Source organism: Bombina bombina, chromosome 5, assembly GCF_027579735.1.
Source record: "Bombina bombina isolate aBomBom1 chromosome 5, aBomBom1.pri, whole genome shotgun sequence".
NCBI lineage: Eukaryota > Metazoa > Chordata > Amphibia > Anura > Bombinatoridae > Bombina > Bombina bombina.
In genome coordinates this window covers 316,810,873-316,833,032 of record NC_069503.1, presented here as the reverse complement: position 1 = coordinate 316,833,032, position 22,160 = coordinate 316,810,873, and the positions used below count along the sequence as shown (strand labels likewise).

Sequence of the window (22,160 nt, the reverse complement as noted above, 5' to 3'; positions counted from 1 at the left end):
TAGGTGTGCAATAGTGCTACATTTAGTTTAACACTAGCACAGCACAGTATTTAATTAGTATTCAATAATACTGTACCTAAAAAATAGTGACAATTACTGTAGTAAAATTTGCCAGACTATAGTACTGAGACACAGATTGCACTATAATACTGTAAACAGAGTGAACTAAGCATAACAAAATGGTGCCAGTCACTTTTCTTGCAATCTCACGAAGATTACAGCTCTGTTTCAAAATCCTTGGAGGTGGAACTTCAGCTCCACAAAGCATTGTATTAGCAAAGCGCTGTAAAGTGAAGCGCTGTAAAGTGAGGTATACCTGTACTTTGTTTTCTGACTACAGTGTACCATTAAACCAGAAATATAAAGTCCCTTTAAACTTTCTTATTTAAATCTGCTAATTGTAACATTTCTAGAAACCTTACACCAAAAATCTAAGGAAAAATTACTCATACTGTCTAAATGTAGAAATATCTCCTTAACTGCTCAAAATAGTGATTTTCCAACAGATATGTATTTTTCTGTAAAGATATTTGTACAATAGGGAATAAGTCAATATTTTTAATTTAGTGCAATACTCTTTATAATGTAAGCTAACTTCAAAACTATCACTCAGCCATTATATTGTAAAATGCATATTCTATGTCATGTTTAAATAGGTAATAACGGTAAAATCATTATGGTACACTGACCTATTTTGTTTTTTCTTCTAAGTGTCTGAAAAGCCGCTGGCAATGTTAGTAAATCACATTTGTTTTCAGAGAATATGTAATGTGTTCTTTCTTTTTATCTTGCAGGAAATAGGGGGAATAGTATGAAATTAAGTGTGTTATAAGCAAAATGTTTAATTTATTTATTTTACGATCTTTGTAATCCCAGGGTAGGCATAAACTAATCTGTATATATTATCAAAAAGTATTAAGTAAGTTATTTTAAAATGTGAATAAATATTATATGCCTGAAATTGATCATGTTTTTAATGTTTACTTTACTTGAAAAACTGATTTGAAATGTAAACTTTTTGTTGTATATTCTTGTCCACATGGGGAACCATTCAAATAATTTCACTAGGATTCTTACAAAGATTACAGATTTGAAGATATTCCATCCTTTCATGAACCAATTAAAAAAAGGAATCGAGAACGGAGTAAAATCGATTACAGAATTAAATTGGAAAGTTGTTTAAAATAGTATGCTCTGTTTAAATCATAAAAATAAAAATATTGGGTTTTAGATCCTTTAAAGGTACATAAAACCCAATATTTTTATTTTTATGATTTAGACAGAGCATACCATTTTAAACAACTTTCCAATTCACTTCTGTTATTGATTTTACTTTGTTCTTTTGCTATCCTTTTTTTATCCTTCTGCTGATTGGTGGTTTTACATACATGCTTTTCTCATTGGCTCAGGTGATGTGCCCCAGTAGTGCATTGCTGCTCCCTCTTTAAAGGATACCAAAAGAATTAAGCAAATTTAATAATAGAAGTAAATTGCAAACTATTTCTGAATCATGAAAAAACATTTTTAGGTTTCATGTCCCTTTGAACACTTTAAAATTGTTAGTGTTTCTCAAGTAACTCAATTTAAAACAGTCCCTAACTATCATTTAATACTTTAATTTGGTATAATTCCATAGCAATATCCATCAGGAAAGACCATTTGAGCAGGTTTGCGGGAATTTTGAAGTTTTATACTTTAACATCCTTGACCTCTTGAAAAAAAATAATTTTTTAAATTTATTTTTTCCAGGGCATATAATGATTGTTTCAATGGTTTTGTTTTCAGTGTTTAAAGGGACATTCAACACTTAGTGTAACAGGTGTTAATATTGTAAATTAAGAAACGGAGGTCCGCCTACACTATACCCCTCCTCCCTTGCCGCCTTGCTTCTGTCCTAATCAGCGGCGCTAACTACTCTAATACCCGGTCAATATGGATGCCGAACTCCCCCCACTATTACGTAGCTGCCTTCTTCTTAAACTGATAAGCAAATCAGAATCCAGTCCTCGGACTGAAATTGCACGCGCATTACTTGTTTGTAATGTAATATACAACTTAACTTTATCTGATCATTTTTAAGGAAGGGATATTGTGATCAAAGGCTACATATACATATATTAATTATCCTTATCCTTATACTTGCTGTCCTAGCAAGTATGAGAACAAATTTCTGCACTAAAACTGATAAGAAGGAAGCTTGTAGTAAACACTACAATGTTATTTTCATTACAGACAGGAGTGACCGTGTCGTACATCCTTCTTAACACGTGCATGAGACAGATCTATGCTTCTTGTTTGCTGTATTTTTCTTTCTTTTTTATATGCTCTTTATAATATGTTTTTAGATATTTTCTAACCTAGCTGATTACCAGGAGGACATGTCTTTCTATTTGGTTGCAGTGAGCTTTCAATGGGTTTATACTTGAATATTGCATGTAAGCATATGTTGTTTTTTTTGTACAAATAATATTTCTGGTAATATCTAACAAGGTCTCTGGGTACGGTTGCCAGGTTTCCACTATTCAACCCGACAGTGTAGTATTTTAGAGTTTTAGAATGTCCATTAAAATCTGCACAATTGTACAGTTTTTTAAAGTCTATGGGTATTAAATGTACCCACAGTTTGTACAATCACCTACAGGTTGTCCAGTATTTTTATGGAGGACAGCTGGCACACCTAGTATAGACCATGCCTTATTGTAAACTGTGTATAAACGGCAAAAAACAGGACAATTGTGCTATGTTCATGAAAACTGTAACTCTGCATGATGTGTGGACATCAAGTTCCACTGAAATATTTTTTGATATATTTAGTTTAGTATGAGCAAGTGCATTTGCTGATGCTGAATGTTATTTCTATGTCTCCACATACAGGGAGATTTTTAGTGTTTTAGTCCCTATCATATCTGTTCCACAATAATACTCTCATCATTTTCATATTCTCTTGAAAACAAAGGTATTTGAAACTTAAACTATCAACTTATTACTCAAAATTGTGAGCTGAAAATTTGCAAAAATGCACTATAAATACTTTTTTTTGGATAGTTCCTATACTATCCAGTTTCTCTTTAGAGATGATACATTAATTTGTTATCATTTTAATCAAATTGAAATGCCTAGGAATGGAAAATACATTTCATAAGAAAATATATTTCAAAAGAAAGATAGTTTGGAAATCATAAACTATCATCTGTTTAAGCATTTTGTCTTTCGGCCTTGGTTTACCTCTGTATCATATGCAATGGTGCTGCTATATCACAGCATCTCTGTATTTCCTTGTAGAGCCATAGGCTGTTTTTTCTTCATGAAAACTCCTTGATGCTGTTCTCAATGAGAATTGCAACTGAACACTTTTACTTCCCCAGTTCCCCACAGCAGCACAACATTCATTTTGCTGTCACAGTTTAGCTTGGCAAAATATTACTGTATAATTTAACCAAAAAGAAAGAAACTGAGATTTTCATGATGCACATAAACTTAAATATAACTTGTATTATGTTTTGCTAAATACATCTAAAAAATAAGGTAACCAATTCTCCTATTTAAATCCCATAACTGTAATATGCATTAAAAATAAATTCATAATTAATAGTATATCATTAATTGCTACTAAATAGAATAATCTAGTTAAACCACACACAAATATTTTGCTGAAAAATGCCTAAAGTGTAGGTGTCCCCAGTTTCTTGGCTATCAACTGGATACCTCGGCATAAGGTGGTGAGATCTTTTAATGATAAAAAGCAGAAAAATAACATTACAAATGGGTGAAGCATTTAAGCATTTATATGGGCCTTCTTCAAGCCCCACAATTATGTGCAAAGTACCCATTCAAATAGTCCTAATGATTAAATTGCTTTTAGCCCAGATATATTGGTTTAAAAACATAGCATCTATTTGTCATAGCAAACGTTTATGGTTGGGCTTTAATAGATTATTTTATTTAGTAGTAATTATTGATATAATATTATGTAGAAACTTTTTTATTGTATACTTTCTCAGTTTTGGGATTTGAAATAGTACACTTGTTTAACTTAATTTTCAAGTTGAAAAATACCAGAACAAAATAAAAGTAATAATAAAAGTAATATTTAAGCACAATTAAAACCTGCATGTTTTTCTTTTTCTTCATGGATACATTTCTCAGCAAGAAGGCAGTACCACTAGTTACATTTATACCCATTACCTCTAATGATATATTAGCCTATAATGCTGACTTATATTGTTTTTTTGTATAGTCTTACTGTGCCCTTTTCAATAGTTAAACATTTCAGGATGCACATTTGTATGGCTATTCTATGCACTATATAGTACGTTTGTCTTCTCTTTGTGGTATTTACTACGGTAAACCTACCCCTACTTTTCACATATTTTGACTACCAATGTTTTCGTTTAGGGAAAATATAAATTCAATGCATGGCTGAATTTAAAGTAGTTTTTTTTATCTAATAGGAAATGTTCTAAAACTGGTTTCATATTGTGCAGTAAGTAATCAACAACATAAAATATTTTAAAACATTATCTTAAATATTTTCCATCGGAATTTTTTTTTTTAGGTGTCTGTAGTGGGGATATCTTTCTTCTAGAATTTAACTAATTCTATTATTACCTAATGCCAAAATGCAGTTTCATCAAACTTTTCTTTCCTTAAAGATCCATTGTGTATACTTCTTTAAAATTGGTAAAATTGATTTAAATTAAGTTAAATAATTTAAAAGGTGAAAAACAATTGGATTTAGTTCTTTGTGAAAAGTGAAAATTTTTAAGCTATTTCTTCTATAATTCACAAAACAGAATCCTCTTTGACAACAATACCATACTACTCGCTTTGGTTTTCATTGACGTTGTATTGTATTGTAAGCAGCTAATTATCCTTGGTTAGGCAAAGTGTACAGTCAGCCATACTAATCAAAGCATTGACACATTTTCATTCTTCGTTAATTAAGTCTGTCAGCTTCTCTGTTTCACTTTACTCTAACGATCTGACATTTATCTCAAGTACTTTAATCTCTTTTAAAGGGACAGTCAAGTCCAAAATTAGCTTTTATGATTCAGATAGGTCATGTAATTTTAAACAACTTTCCAATTTAATATTATCACAAATTTTGCTTTGTTCTCTTGGTATTCTTAGTTGAAAGTTAAACCTAGGTAGGCTCATATGCTAATGTCTTAGACCTTGAAGGTTGCCTCTAATCTGAATGCATTTTGACCACTAGAGGGTGTTAGTTCATGTGTGTCATACAGATAACATTGAGCTCACCCACTTGAAGTTACCTAGGAGTCAGCACTGATTGGCTAAAATGCAAGTCTGTCAAAATAACTGAAATAATTGAGCAGGTATGCAGAGGCATAGATACATGGTAATTACAGAGGTAAAAGTGTATTATTATAACTGTGTTAGTTATGCAAAACTAGGGAATGGGTAATAAAGGGATTAACTATCTTTTTAAACAACAAATATTCTGGTGTTGACGGAAGATTTTTAACTTCTCTTCTCTAAAACAAATTCTAGTATTCCGCTCCTTTTAGACATTATTAGTGAATTTACTCAATTTTCAGGCTATAAAATTAATCAAAAGAAGTCGAAATTGTTGTGGATTAACTTTACTAAAAATAGTTGTTTAGACCATCCGTTTCAAGTCGTTGATCAAATTAAATACTTAGGGCTTCTGATCGGCAACAACCCTAATTTGTGATATAAGGCTAATTATGTAAAATTCTTTCAGGAAAGCAAGCCACTAGTAAGCCAGTGGTCAGTACTTCCCATTTCCCTCTCTGCTAAAATTACTTTATTAAAATCTTTCTTGTTTCTAAAAAGTTTGTATGTAATGCAAAATGTACTATTACCCCTTAAGAATTTTTACATTAGACAATTTAATAAATTATGCCTGGGGAGGGGGGAAGCCATGCCTCTCTCTACGAACTATGTCTCTCAAAAAGGAATTTGAAGGATTTGGTCTTCCAAATATTAAGTTTTATAACTGGGTCACTATGGTTAAAATCACAGCAGATTGGCTTACAGAGAAAAATTACTACTCTTTTGTGGGCTTATAAGAAATGTTAATTACATCTTATTCCTTGAAAGCATTGCTTCATCTTTTTAGAGGTAAAATACCCTCAGCCATTTATGAATTAAGTGTCATCAGAAATGTAGTCATCGCTTGGCAGAAATTTTGTGGTGAATTAAAAATACATTTTAGATTATCCCGATATCTTCCCATTGTTGGTAACCCTGAATTTCTGCCAGGGCTTGACTCAAGGATTTTTCAGATCTGGAGGATGAAGGGATTTGAGTTTTTATTTCATCTGGCAGAGTTAAGATCTCAGTTAAATAGATCTGTTGACCAAATTCAAAGTGATTATGATATTCCTAAACAACATTTTTATGGATTTTTACAGCTGAGACAATTTTTTTTGCCATTTGGGTCCATTTGAAAAAAATATTCATACATATGATGCAGGATGCCACTCTATCTCTAGCTGGTATAATTTGCTCATAAGAAAGCAAGGCGTTACATATTTAGAAGAAATTACGGTTAAATGGCAGAGTTTTTTTTGCAGACCTGGAAATACAGGAAATAAAAAGCAGCATCTTGAGGGTGGGACATAGGGTATCGATTACCTAAATGGAAGAAAGATGAGGGTTCATGTTTCCATTGTCGTGCTATCAGAGCAGATCTACTACATTGTTTGTGGGCATGCCCTAAGATTTGTCAATTTTGGAACAAAGTCAACTATTGGCTTAACAAATTTATACCTCAAAACTTAAATTTCCTTCCTCAAACTATTTTTTTTCTCCTTCTTCCCACAAATCAGAGTATTCTAGAACAGCACCAACTTATTTATACTGTTATACTGATAGCAAGGTATTTAATATTGCAGCCCTGGAAGTCGCAAAAGTTCCCTAGCTTAGAATGATTTGTTCAGAAAGTACGTACAACCTATTCGAGGTTGGTGTTGCGAATCCCACACAATTCAATACCTATTTTAAGAAATGGCTACAAGTAATTCTGATATTAGCCCTTTCGACACAAAAACAAATTATACATCCATTACGAAAAGGCTGAATCTTTCCAATTAGCAATTCAAAGTGTTTTCTCCCTGTTTACTGGGCAGAGACTGGGGATGGAGCGAGAGGACTCAATTCTAATTCTTTTTTTTTTTTTATTCTCTTTTCTCCCCTCTGTTTTTTTTTTCTTTTGTTTGAGCGGTGCGCTCAGTTTAATATAATCTGAAAAAGCCAATATATGAATATAGATATAGCATTTGGGTAATTATTAACAATGAGATTATAACTTTTAGAAGTATAGATAGGTATCATAAGGGGATATCATGTGAAAGTTAGTTGACCCCTTGCTTGGAAAGTTTACAATGGATGTAATTGTGAACTGTTTTGCATTTTTTTCACTGGGTCTCTGTTTTCTGTTTTTTGCACCACTGACCTAATACTATATCCTTTTCCCCCTTCTTTTTTTGTTATTGTAAGATATGTATATTGATGAATAAGAAAGATATTTAAAATAAAAAATGTAACTGTTGTATTTTGCTGTCAATCTGTTCAGTAGACAAAGTTGTACTGATTTTGAGTGTGTATCTGTTTTTTTAATGTAATTTCATTGAACTATTGTAGCTACTTTGCTTACAAAATTATGGTGACAAATATAATCACACAAAATTGTAAATTTACCTGGAGAATCATACCATACACACCCTTGCAGTTAAATAGGATTATCCCCATACACAGGCAATTACTCGTTTTCATCCTTAAACTTGTTTCTTAATCGCAAGTAGAAAAGCTTTCCAGCCAGTTACCTGGCCACCTGCATACAGGGCCAGTGAGGTGGTGTCCTCTACCCACATTTATCTTTGCACAAGTGTTTACTTGTTCCGTCCCTCTCCCTGATCTCTTACATAACCAATTGCGTGAGAGCAGACCCTATCAATCATACCAATTAAGTCAGTGTGGGATGATTTCAATTTGTCAGTAAAGTCATAATTCAGATAGGGCATTTCATTTTAAACAACTTTACAATTTACTTTTATCATCTGCTTCTTGTGTGTGCTGTGGTGCATGAAAAGCCTGCACTGCACTGGATCAAAAGCTGCCTTTACAGCTTGATAAACTGAGCCCTTAGTTATACACCCAAACATATATTTGCATAATCATACACAAACACACATTTATTTCCCATATATTTAAATCTACACACACTTTACTGTTAAATACAAGACACTTACTCCCTAATAGCAAACAAAGTTCCTTACTCATTGGGAAGTCAATAAAGTAGGGCATAAAACACAAATCATAAACTGATTGAAAAAGCTATTGTAATTATCAACTTCCAAAGGCAAGTCATGAAAAACTGATGAACAATAGAGTTCAACATAGTGGACTCAACTGATTATACAAAACAATTAAGTTTTTAGTTAAAAGGATACTAAACCGATTTTTTTTCCTTTAATGATTCAGATAGAGCATGCAATTGTAAGCAACTTTCTAATTCACTCCTATTATCATTTTTTCTTCGTTTTCTTGCTATCTTTATTTAAAAAGCAGGAATGTATAGCTTAGGACCCGGCCCATTTTTGGTTCAGTACCTGGGTTATGCTTGCCTATTGATTTGTTAAATGTAGCGACCAATATGTAAGCACTATTCAGGGTGCTGAACCTATAATGGACTGGCTTCTAAACTTGACATTCCTGCTTTTTAAATTAAGATAGCAAGAGAACGAAGAAAAATTCCGATTATCCTAGTATTTGAAAGGTATAATCTAGATTTTATTAAAGACACAGAGACGAGTATTTTATGCATTACTCTTTCTTTACTACTCAATGCAGCCTTTTTAAAGAACAAACATATATAAGATAAATAACATACACATAATAAGAAGTTAACATAAGCTTATTATAGTGAGAAAAAACAGCCAATCAGCACAGAGAATAGCCTATAAACAGAGCACCCAGTTAACATTCTTCCTCTTTCTAATTGATGCTCAAAAGGAATAAAATATTGAACATCATGAAAAGTCCAAAAAGTCTGAAACAACAAAGGGTGGTAAACGCCAACTTCCTGTAGAACTGATGGATGGAACTCCATGGAATGCTGAATTTGATAGAAGACACAGTAGATGTCCAGGGATCAGTGGATGAAAGATGAGACTTCTGGATTGAAGGGAAGAATCCAGAAGATGAAAAAGGATTGGAATCACATGGATACTGTTAAAAAACAAAAATGTTAGTAACATATAATAATAAATATCAGGGTGGGAAGAAACACAATTATCTATGTGAGGAGGGAAAATACTTGTCTCTGTGTCTTTAATAAAATCTAGATTATACCTTCAAATACTAGGATAATCGGAATTGTATTACAAGACCAGAGACTCCTATTTTATGCAAGTTTAAAGTAATTAGGAGAATAAATTAAGCGAGACATGTTGAATGGGTCTGAAATAAAATTGTTTAAAAATGGAATCAGAAGACCAATCTGCAGCATTTAAAATTTGTTGGAGAGGAGCTGCTTTTAAAAAGGCTTTTGAAGCCGCAGAACCTCTGACGGAATGAGCTGTGAAAGAAATGTTGATACCAGCCTCTTTCATGACCCATTTAACCCACCTAGCGATAGAGGTAGAAGTGATAGGAGCATGGGGAGGGACAAAAGAAATAAGCAGTTGATTATGGTTAATTTTCCTAAAAATTAAGGTTCTAGATTCATATGACTTTAAGCATTCGACTACACACAAAGAAGGTTCGGAAGGAAGATAAGGGTAGAAGATGGAAGTAGATAAAGTTTTTGTTCTGCGAGAAAGAAAAAAGGTGACTCCTTCAGGGGAGAAACATTTAGAATTCCAATCCAAGGCTTTTACATCAGATACTCTTCTGAAAGAAATAAGGCAGAGAAGGGTAGCAAGTTTAGCGGAAAGTTGTTTTAAAGACAACAAGTTATTATCTGGCCAAGATTTAAAAAGAGAGAAAATTAAATCTACATCCCAGAAGAATTCATGTTTGGGAACAGGAGGACGCTTTAATCTAATGGCTTTTAGGACTCTACATACTAAAGGATGTTTACCAACAGGCGAGTTATTGATTAAATTATGTCTGGCTGAAATAGCTGATCTATGGACATTAATTGTTCTGTAAGCTAGGCCTGAGTCAAAAAGGTGAGACAGATAAATAATGATCTCGGTTAAATCCGAAGAAACGGGATCCAAATCCCTTCGCAAGCACCAGCTAGACCATTTTGACCATGCGGCAAAATAACATCTGCGGGTACCTGGAGCTCAAGAATCTTGAATGAGGGATCTAGCTCCCTCCGAAAGGCCTCAGAGAGACCAGGGTCCCCTAATATTGTCCAAGCTATCAAAAGAAGAGAGCCTTGGAGAATTAAACTGTGATATTTGCCCTCCGGGTTGGCTAATAGGCGAGGAAGCGGAGGAAAAAGAATTGGAAGATTGATGGACATCTCCAGGAGGGAGGGGTACCAAGATTGGGTTGGCCAAAGGGGAGTCACTATGGTTAGGCAAAGGAGATCCCTGCGGACTGTTGAAATTGTCCTCGGGATCATTGAGAATGGAGGGAAAGCATAAGCTTTCCTGGAAGGCCATGGTTGACGAAAAGCATCTATGGCCGCAGCTTCCGGATCTGGACGCCAACTGAAGTATGGGCAAATTTGAAAATTGGTCCTGGACGCAAAAAGGTCCAAACAAAAGGGACATCTGAGAGATTGAAGGAATAAAAACATTTTCCTGTCTAGTCTCCAATCGCTGGAATCTGTCAGATGACGAGATCCCCAATCTGCAGCTGCGTTCGATTGTCCTTGAATATATTCCGCTTTGATAGAAATATTCCTGTCTAAACAAAGGTGAATAAATTCCTTGGTTATGTTGGACAAATTCCTTGATTTGGTGCCTCCCAAACGATTGAGATATCGTACTGCTGAAATATTGTCCATACGAAGGAGAATAGAAACTGGAGAAGAAAATTTGGCAAAACTTTTGACTGCAAACGAGACAGCCAATAATTCCAAACAATTGATATGGAAATGTTTCTCCTCCAATGTCCATTTGCCACCAGTAATGGAAGGACCTCAGCGTGCACCCCAGCCTGAAAGACTGGCGTCCGATTCTATAACGAAATCTGGAGTTCTGCCGAAAATGGCTCTCCCATTTCAGGCTTCTAGATGAGAAAGCCACCAAGATAGTTCTTCTTTGGCTTCTAGAGACAAATGAATCAAATGAGAATAGGAAAAACCTTTCCTCAAATGAAGAATCTTTAATCTCTGAAGTTCTCGGTAGTGTAATGGGGCAGGAAAGATAGCCTGAATAGAGGATGATAGTAACCCTACTATTCTGGCTATAGTTCTGATAGGGACTGAATCTTTGGATAAAGTTTTGGTAATTTCCTTCTTGATATTCTTTACTTTGTCTGAAGGAAGACTCAGAGTAGAGAGTATCGAATTGATTTTGAAACCTAAGAAAATCAAAGACTTTGTAGGGAAAAGAACTGACTTCTGTTTGTTCACAATAAAACCTAAGGATTCTAGTAAGGAAATTGTGGTAGTTAGATGATTCTGAAGGGAATAAAAATCTTGGTCCATGATCAAAATATTGTCTAAATAAATTATCAGACGAATCCCTCGGAGTCTCAACCAGGCCACTACTGGGTTCAGTAACTTGGTGAAAATCCAAGGGGCAGAGGACAGGCCAAAGGGAAGACAAGTGAAATTCCAAAACTGGTCTTCCCAACGGAAAGTCAAGAATTTCCAATGTTCTTGAGCGATTGGGACGGTTAGATAGGCGTCTGTGAGATCTAGCCGAACCAACCAGTCGTTTTCTCTTAAGCATTCTCTTAGTAAATTAATTCCCTCCATTTTGAAATGATGGTACACAACAAAGGTATTTAACGTCTTTAGATTTATGACTGGCCTGTACTGTTTGTTTTTCTTTTTTACTAAAAATAGGTTGCTTAGGTAGTAATCTTGTGGTTGAAAAACTTGAAGAATTGCTTTTTTGGAAAAGAGAGAAGAAATTTCTCTCCTGACCAAAAGAGAATCCTCTTGAGAGAAATGAATGGGATGGGGAAGACAGATTTGAATTGGGGGAGATATGAATTCTATGAGAATACCTGACACAGCTTGTAAGACCCAGGGATCTGAAGTAATTGAGGCCCAATTTTGAGTAAACAGGGTGAGTCTGCCCCCAATTTTTTCTGGGAAAGAAGGGACAAGGGGAGGAAGTAATGAACTTAACTGGAGCTTGTCTAGCTCTGGCTCTGGTCCTAAAGCCTCTCTGAGTCCAGGGCCCACCTCTTGTCGGGAAGAAGGAGGAGGTAGATGGTTCTGAATAACCTCTTTGAAATTGTGTCTGAAACTGATGTTGGTATTATGTTTGTTGGGGATAGTAGTGAGACCTGGATAGGAAGGATTGGCGGCCGGGAAAGCGGCCTCTGCCTCTCCCGGCCCTGTCAGAAAAACCCTGGTTAGGGTAGAAAATTTTCTTTACGGATGTCTTTACTTTATTTAGATTAGTGAAAGTATTGACATATTGGCTTAGGTCTTTTAAGTATGAGTCTCCAAACAAAAGACCCTTGTTATCTGAAGCGGTATTGCTTGAGGAAAAATAGGGAAATTTTTGGATCTATTTTCCTCAAGATGTTGCGTCTTCTTTCTCCAGATATTGCACAATTAGTATTTCCAATAAAACAAAGAAGTCTTTGGACCCATTTCCTGACCACATAGGGGTCCAAAGGGCAATTTTCGGCTACACCTTGTTCAGATAATTCGAATAATTTAGTGAGGGGACCAACCGAATCTAAAAGTTTATCCTGGCAAATTTTCCAGGATCTATCCACTCCTTTTTTCAATTTATAAGCTGGGGAGCCAATAAATTTTAAAATTTTGGGGTCAACCTCAGGTGTGATGGAAGCATTCTTTGGTAACAGGGGACGAGGACACTCAGCTTTCATTTTATTACGGGTTTGCTTTTTCAGGGGTTTACGTAATTGATGGTCAATGAATTTGGCTAAATCAATGGAGGGACACCACTCGGCGGACCGGGGATGGTGTAACTCGTCTGGTTTAAACCTAGGGTTACCCAAACAATCTATAAAGTCCTCTTCGTCCTCGCTGTAATCATAAGATTTTTTGGCTTTCTTTTTAAGTTTTTTGGCTGCAGGGGAGCCATCAGAATTATCTGATTCATTGAAATTGTCTGAGTTAATATCAGTATATTCATCACCATCTGAATCCTCAGATTCTGAAGATGGATTATCAGTAATATTTTTGTCTTAAATTTTAATTTTTTGCATACATATGTATCCCCTGTTTGGTTACCCTCAGGGTGCAGGGTTCTACTGACAGCGGTTTTTCTTCCTTTGCTGTGATGAATATTAGGCTCAGAATATTAGGCTCAGCTTTATAGGCAATAGATGGGTTCTTTCTTTTTAAAGATATTTTTCTTTGTTTCTCTCCCATCAAAGAGGTCATTTTGTTAAATAAATTATCCATAGAGGAATCTATCATAGATTGTACTGTATGTAAAGTTAAGGGAGGTGATTTTGTTTGAGTATCAGACATTGCTTATAATGTTTTAACAGATAGCAATGTAAGGAAAAAATTAAATATTAAAATATTTCAATAAATAAATATCTCCCTAAGGAAAACTATAAACTATCTTAATATATATTTTTTAAATAATAAAATAATTTTTCTGAACAATGTCTTGAAAATATACAGTTGAGGTAAAAAAAATTTTGAGGTAAAATTTTTTGAGTCTCACTAGAATAAGTTGTAACGTTTGTTAACAAGGTTTTGTGAAGCAATTATAATGTAATGTATAACTATATACCAGAAGATGGCAACCTTAGCTGTAGAAAACTTTTGTATTGAAATGTGAGAACTGAGTGTAACAGAAACAAAGTTACCACCCGGTTAGTAAGCAAGCTACAGCTGACTGAGGGAAGAACTAACGCGTCAGCGGTAATGGGCGGTAAGGGGACGGCCCACAAAATGGAGGCCGCCCGGCTGAGAACAAACCAAGCAGGAGGGGGAAAAAATCCAAAAGATAATGAAAGAACAGACAAACGGAGAGAAAAATAAGACAAAACGAAAAAACAGTGACAATAGGGGAAGGTAATAAAATAGAAAATTAAAATCACATAAGTTAGAAACGAAATGTTGAAAACAATAAAAGCAGAAAAAACGGAATTAGAAAAAAGGGGGTTAGAGACAAAAGGTTGAAAATAACAACTAGGAAAGCTATATATTAACTGAAAAACAAAGCTAAAATAAGAACAAAATATATAAGTAAATACAATAACAATAAAACGTTTTTTATTTTAAGACTGCACTACTTATCTGAGTGTGAGCAGCAAAAAGAAAGAGGAAGAATGTTAACTGGATGCTCTGTTTATAGGCTATTCTCTGTGCTGATTGGCTGTTTTTTCTCACTATAATAAGCTTATGTTAACTTCTTATTATGTGTATGTTATTTATCTTATATATGTTTGTTCTTTAAAAAGGCTGCATTGAGTAGTAAAGAAAGAGTAATGCATAAAATAGGAGTCTCTGGTCTTGTAATAAAATTCATAATAGGAGTAAATTAGAAAGTTGCTTAAAATTGCCTGCTCTATCTGAATAATGAAAAAAAATGGGTTTAGTATCCCTTTAAGCCACTCACATTTGAAGTACATATGTAAAGGTAATGCCAGGAGTGAAGCTTTAAAGTGTGTCTTGTACATTGCATTTGTTTTATCATCACAGTATAAGTCCTGCAGCAACTATTCAATATCAATGTGAAAGCTCCACACCCTTATACTATGAATTACTTGCGTCATCAAAACTGTCCATGGTAATTATTCCTCGCTTGTTTAGTGCCCCATTAACCAATCTGTGCATGCTCCAGTAAATCTCTCCCATGTTATATTGTTTTCCATGGTTCTTAGCTGGGAGTATTTTCAGAATTAAATAAACAAATGTGAAACATGAAATCACATTGCAAAGTTTCATTTAATGCACTTAATTGAATATTTTATAGCGAATTCCCTTAAAACAACCAAAATGTCCTTGAAGCAACTGTATGTAGACAGACAACTTTCTTTCAGATGCATAATGAGGTATGACAATATCACATGATGGTGGTTTACGGGTGGCAAAATTACAATAGCTTACACAAGCACAATACTAAATTGTAATTCACTGAAAAAACTATTTATACAATACTATTCATTGATACAACTCCCATAATATCTCAAAAACACTTTAAAATAACAAACCATTAATATCTTGAAAATGGTATTATTGATCAGATTTGTTATGAACATACAATTGACTAGGAATATATTCTGATAAATATGTGTCATGTTAAAGGGACACTGAACCCAAATTTTTTCTTTCATGATTCAGATAGAGCATGCAAGTTTAAGCAATTTTCTAATTTACTCCTATTATCAATTTTTCTTCGTTCTCTTGCTATCTTTATTTTAAAAAGCTAAGGAGCCAACCAATTTTTGGCTCAGCACCCTGGATAGCACTGGTTTATTGGTGGGTGAATTTTTCCAACAATCAGCAAGAACAACCCAGGTTATTCACCAAAAATGTGCCGGCATCTAAACTTACATTCTTGCTTTTCAAATAAATATACCAAGAGAATAAAGAAAATGTGATAATAGGAGTAAATTAGAACATTGCTTAAAATTGCATGCTCTATCTGAATCACAAAAAGAAAAGATTTGGGTTCAGTGTCCCCTTTAAATAATCTACTGTAGATTGTTTCAGAAAAAAAGTTGGTGAGCATTTTTCCTACATTAAAACAATGACTTAAATGACTTCATTTTGATTCTGGTAAGCTCTGTTACTAAATGACAAATATTATTTTAAATTTACAAGATGATTGATAAATATTCTACAGTGCAATAGTCTATTTTTCTATTGATACCCTCAATATGATGTGTAAGTATATTGTAGCTACATTTATGCTATCCTTTGTTTGTTTATGTATGTAATTATATATTGTTACACTTACATTTTTCCAGTCCCTATAGTTTACACATATCCTTGCATAAACAAATGACATAGACTAAACTGTGCAGAGACTGCAAGCTGTAACTGCAATATTTGACAGAATTACACTGAGTATCATGTACATGCAGTAAAATACAAAATGTAATGAAAAAATATGTTACATTTTTTAAATCATGCACTACATATATTTTTCACCTTATAGGTTGTTTTCTTTTTCTTTTTTTAATTTTAGATTTATATATTTATGTATATAGGAATATATTGCAGACTTTCTGATGTATCTTATAAGTTGTTTTCTGAAAATGAAAGGCTAATTTGATAAAAAATGAAAGATGTATGCAAAACTAAAGTGTATATATGTTAATGTGCACCAGCAGTTCTGCTTTATCATTTTTATTCTTTCCAAAGAGAGTTTATATCACTGCTGGTTCTGCTGTGTTCAACTTCGCTACCCCTCATTACTTTTTATGAGAAGCAGCTCACTGGGACTTTTGAATTATTTTTTCATAATTTAATTTAGTGTGCAGAGCTGTAAAAGGTCTGTGAGTCTGTGCCAGTCGACCCGACCCAGCTAATGTTAGACCGTTTAGGTTAGGGGTGTTCAACCTTTCCACATAAGAAACTGCATTTGATTTTACTTGGAGGGCTGGAGAGCAGATTTGTACCAATACAATTAATTAAACATACATACAATACTGGACAATTGTAGAAGAAACATAGTAACTCAGCACTCTCCTCTTAATTATTGTGAATTTATCATGATGTTTCAGGGAGAAAATACTCCTCCTCCCCAGACCATATATACCTGTCCACCTGGCATAGCGCCTAGCAATTTGCTTGCTGCATTTATCTTTGCATACTTCACCTTGTGTGCTGTCAATCTCCCTGGTTGGAGAGGTCCGGGGGTATTGAAATAACAAATAGTTGGTGTATAGGTTAAGAAGCAGCAGTCATGAGCAAGCCTGCAGCAGAAAGAGCTCCAAAGCTACATTTGTATATAAAAATTGCCTCTATATCACACATGAAGTAATGTGATGTCTTAAGACAATGTATGTATTTAACGTATCATTATTGCATAAATTAATCAGGCATTAAAGGGATATAAAGCCCCCCAAAAATATTTTGTGATTCAGACAGAGTATGCAATTTTAAACAACTTTCTTATTTACTTCTATTATAATTTTTTCTCCATTCTTTTAGTATCTTTTATTGAAAAACCAGGGAGCTATGCTTAGGAGCAAGACCATTTCTGAAGCATTATATGGCAGCAGTTTTGCAAGAATTCTCTCCATTTGAAAGAGCACTAGATGGCAGCACTATTTCCTGACATGTAGTGCTCCAGATGCCTACCTAGGTATCTCTTCAACCCAGAATATCATGAGAACAAAGCAAATTTGATAATAGAATTAATTTGAAAACTTTTTTAAAAAATTGTATGCTCTGTCTGAATCACAAAATATTTTTTTGGGGGTTTCATATCCTTTTAAAGGGACAATAAACTGGCATCTTGTTTGGAGGAGCCACTCCAGACTTGAGTCTAGAGACAATTGGGTTTGTCACTTGTATTGTTTGGCTTCAGCAGAATTCATCACATTACACACTGTATATTAGAAACAGTTATATACAGGATAATACATAATTGATGTATGATTAAGGGGGATACCCTGAAACGTCACTGGTTCGTTGTATTTTTGTGCCAATAAAGGAAATTTTCTAACAGTGCTGTGGACCATTCTAGTGTTTTGTATATTAGGAACAGATAGGTGGCAATGTTAGGCTTGTGGAGCCTGTCAAATGCTCTTACAGTTTTCAGGACTGGGAAATCGACAATTTTCAAACTTACATGACAGGAAAAAGGGACAAAACAGATAATGAAAGTAAATTGCGTAATTGCTTTACTATACACAAGTATTTTATATTACAATGTCAAACCGTTTACTGTGCCTGTATAACTATGTCATGCTAGGTCAATGTAGTTTGACAATGATAAACAATAAGAAATGCTTTTTTTCTAAACAAATATTTCTAAATTAAACATTGAATCGATTTCAAAGCATCAGAAGAGTTGTTCTAAAACATTTGTGTAGCCTTGTATGCAATGTTTCTTTTTTTTTTTGGTATAAACTGGAAACTCGAGTAAACACATGAAAAATGATTAGAAGCTTGAGTTTCACTGTTTTTGTTGCAGGATGCTTCAGAGACTTTTACTGAAGAAAAATAAATGTGAACAATGTGAAAGATAAAGTTAATGGCATTGATGATTGCTATCTAATGTGTCTGAACTTTGTTTTTTCACTTCACTATTAGTATCAGTTGTTTAAGTGCGCAATTAACAACTTTATATCATCTTGTATAATTGTACCATTTACACTTTTTAAACACTTTTGACCAGATTACAAGTGGTGTAACGTGCCCCATAAACTTTTAATGAGCATTATTAGCTATCGCTCGAGCGATAATTATCAACTGCGCTAAAGCAGAAGGTAGGAATACTTTACAATCCTTTGTTCTTCCCATCGACAAAAATGTTCTTTTTATTATGAAATATATGTTTCTATATTTATATATGTGTATATTTTTTGTTATATATATATATATATAAATATACAGTGGTCTTGACTGTTGACTGAAGACCAGAGAGTGCTTCATTTACTTCTTGGAAGAGAGAGAGAGAGAGAGAGAGAGAGAGAGAGAGAGAGAGAGAGAGAGTATATACAGATATGTATATCTATTTCAAAACCAAAAGAACATTTTCTTCTAAGTGAAGAACATAGGAATGTAAAGTATTTATATAAAAAAAAACACTAAAACATGTTAAAAAGTGTAAGTATGAGTGTAATGGTTTATTTTAATATGTTTTGTAAGTGTTTTCTGAAATTAGTTTTTTAACCCTCACACTTTACTTCAGGTCTCAAGTTGTACTAAATATTCTAGCACAGTTTCAGCTTTCACTTGAGCACAACCTATAGAGTTCGAATACGAGCGCTATTTAGTCTGGTCACAATACCCTTTGAAAGTATAGGTTGCTCTAGAGCAGGGGTCAGCAACCTTGGGCCCCCAGATGTTTTAGGACTACATTTCCCATGATGCTGAGGCACTCTTTAGGCTTTCTGAGCATCATGGAAAATGTAGTTCAAAAACATCTGGGGGCCCAAGGTTGCTGACCCCTGCTCTAGAGCAATGTTTTTCAACTGCGGTCCTCAAGTACCCATAACAGGCCATGTTTTCATTATAGCTGAACTAAAGCACAGGTGAAATAATCAGCTGATCGGTAACCATGGCTACTAACCTGCTCTCACCCATCAGCTGATTATTTCACCTGTGCTCTAGTTCAGCTATACTGAAAATCTGGCCAGTTGGGGGTTCTTGAGGACTGTGGTTTAGAAACACTGCTCTACAGGGATGTCGGACGCGCTAACAATTGCACACCACATGTAATCTCGCCCTTTATTAAAATGTGCAGTCTAGTGCCTGTCATTATGTCATGAACTATCTGTCTGTCTATTTATTATTATTATTATTATTATTATTATTTATATTGTTATTAAAGCTATGAAACTATCATGTATAATTAACATTTATAGTGCTTCTGAGAGGTTGAGAATGTTAAAATAAATACATCATGTGGAAATCTGCTTTTACAGTATTTTGGGATGGATTGGAATGCTGCTCTCAGTTTGTCTTGAGGTAAATTATTGGTGAAGGGGATGAGGAGCAGAGCAACTATTAAACTATAAATTAAACTGGTTTTCTAAATGATTGAAATTCTTCAAATACAAAATGTTATCCTAGACACTCTGCAGGATTCTTCATATTAATTTAAACACATACCTCATTATTCTTACTAACTAAGGTTAAAAACAAACTGCATTATTTTTCTTTAGGTGGTTCTGGGATTAAAAAGCAGACACGACATCGAGTCATTATTCAGCTTCCCTCATACGGCGGCAGAGACTGTCCTGACACTTTATATGAAGAAAATGATTGTGAAGCTCCTGCTGTCTGTCATAATTACAGGTGAAGTAAAGTCACATTGGGGACAAGCAATTCTTTGACATGATTATTTTTCATTCATTAAATATGATTTTTTCATGACAGCCTGATGGATTTCAGAATGTGTGTGTATTTCAGTTTTTAACCAGTCACATAGCCATTGGTTTACTATTTATTGTAAAACAAAAAAACAAAACAATTATATATATATTGTTAGGAAGAGTGGTGTTGGGGCGCACTGTTCATAAAATTAGTAGCCAATATATTATTAATATATTATTGATAGTGGTATCGAAGTAGTTGGTGTAGACTGAAAAATCAAATTGTTGTGTCAAACAGATTGTTCTATGCAATATATCTACTATAAATATTTTAAACAGCGGCAATTGAATCAGTTGTATCAAAACATATTAGCAAGTGTTATTTTGTATTTGAGTAGAGTGGTGTACCAATCAGATTAATTAGATTTCCTGAAAGGAAAAAAGTTTCCCTTTCTATTACGGTTAAAGGTACTAAAAATTCACTTAATATGACATCATAGAATACACTAAAGTTCACAGGTTTTTGTAGTCCCAAAAATTCAAGTAGATTTATGTAGAATAAACAACGTGGAATAGATAGTAGTTTTATATCTGATCCTTATGCTGTAAATAAATGCCCACTTACTAGATATGACCTCAATCCTATGAGGTAAGTGGGAAGCGTCTTAAATAAATATTTTTGAGAAATTACACTCCCAGTGGGATATAGCAGAGATAAGGGAGCTGAGGGAATAACTAAGCAAATTCAAAAGGAGGGAGAAAGATATCTCTACCATACTAAGGAAGCAGGAAAGCAGTGTTTCTAACAACACCAAAGAGGCAGAGAAGCAGCGTTTCCAGATTGCTGGGGGACAACTGTATTTATTTAAGACGCTTCCCACTTACCTCATAGGATTGAGGTCATATCTAGTAAGTGGGCATTTATTTGCAGCATAAGGATCAGATATAAAACTACTATCTATTCCACGTTGTTTATTCTACATAAATCTACTTGAATTTTTGGGACTACAAAAACCTGTGAACTTTAGTGTATTCTATGATGTCATATTAAGTGAATTTTTAGTACCTTTAACCGTAATAGAAAGGGAAACTTTTTTCCTTTCAGGAAATCTAATTAATCTGATTGGTACACCACTCTACTCAAATACAAAATAACACTTGCTAATATGTTTTGATACAACTGATTCAATTGCCGCTGTTTAAAATATTTATAGTAGATATATTGCATAGAACAATCTGTTTGACACAACAATTTGATTTTCCAGTCTACACCAACTACTTCGATACCACTATCAATAATATATTAATAATATATTGGCTACTAATTTTATGAACAGTGCGCCCCAACACCACTCTTCCTAACAATAGTTCTCTCTAACATTTGGAATAGGACAGTGCAGGGTGGGGACCCTGCAATTGCCCTTATTTCAGGTATAGGGGCAGCCAGTTCATCCTATTACACTACTAACTATATTCCTCTCGGGGGGGACACCTAGCGCTGAATAACCACTTTCTCTTCTAATACCAATATATATATATATATATATATATATATATATATATATATATATATATATATACACACACAAACAAAATTCAATCTTTTAGATACATTGTTTTGTTTTCCTTCTTTAATATGTGAACATTTGGATTTGCATTTTTATATAGCAAACTTCCAGTCTTCATTTTATAAGCTCACAGAGGAGTCTGTTTCTCATTGTTTTCTTTAATTTGCTCATGTCAATGCAGCATTATTGTAGCACAAAATACGGATGGAAATTTAAACCCAGCAATTGGCAAGCCTCAATGTTAGAAAGGACAAACATGCATGCAGAGAGCATTGTAATGTGAATTCATTTTTCTTCTCTTCTGGCTGTTAGAAAAGCTCATTAGATAATGAAATGAAAGGGGTTTAGAGTGGCATTAAGTATGAACATCAAACACTAGGTGATAGTTCTATCCACAAAATGACATGTACTTTTCTGTACTTTGTTAATTGTTTTTTTATATTCATGTCAATTGTGTATCACCTTAAATCTTTCCCTTTGCATAAGGCTCCAAATAGTATCTGTTACATTTCCACTTTTTTTTTTTTGTTGAGTCTATTT

At 34.0% G+C, this 22,160-nt stretch overlaps 1 protein-coding gene across 1 annotated transcript in view; it reads left to right on the top strand.

Moving 5' to 3' along the window:
* The window catches only part of THSD7A (thrombospondin type 1 domain containing 7A), a 596,458-nt gene that overhangs the window by 407,413 nt on the left and 166,885 nt on the right, over positions 1-22,160 (top strand). Inside the window, exon 11 of the mRNA XM_053714101.1 lies at positions 19,903-20,035. Within this exon, the coding sequence (XP_053570076.1) occupies positions 19,903-20,035 (133 nt within the window). The remainder of the gene's footprint in view (positions 1-19,902; positions 20,036-22,160) is intronic.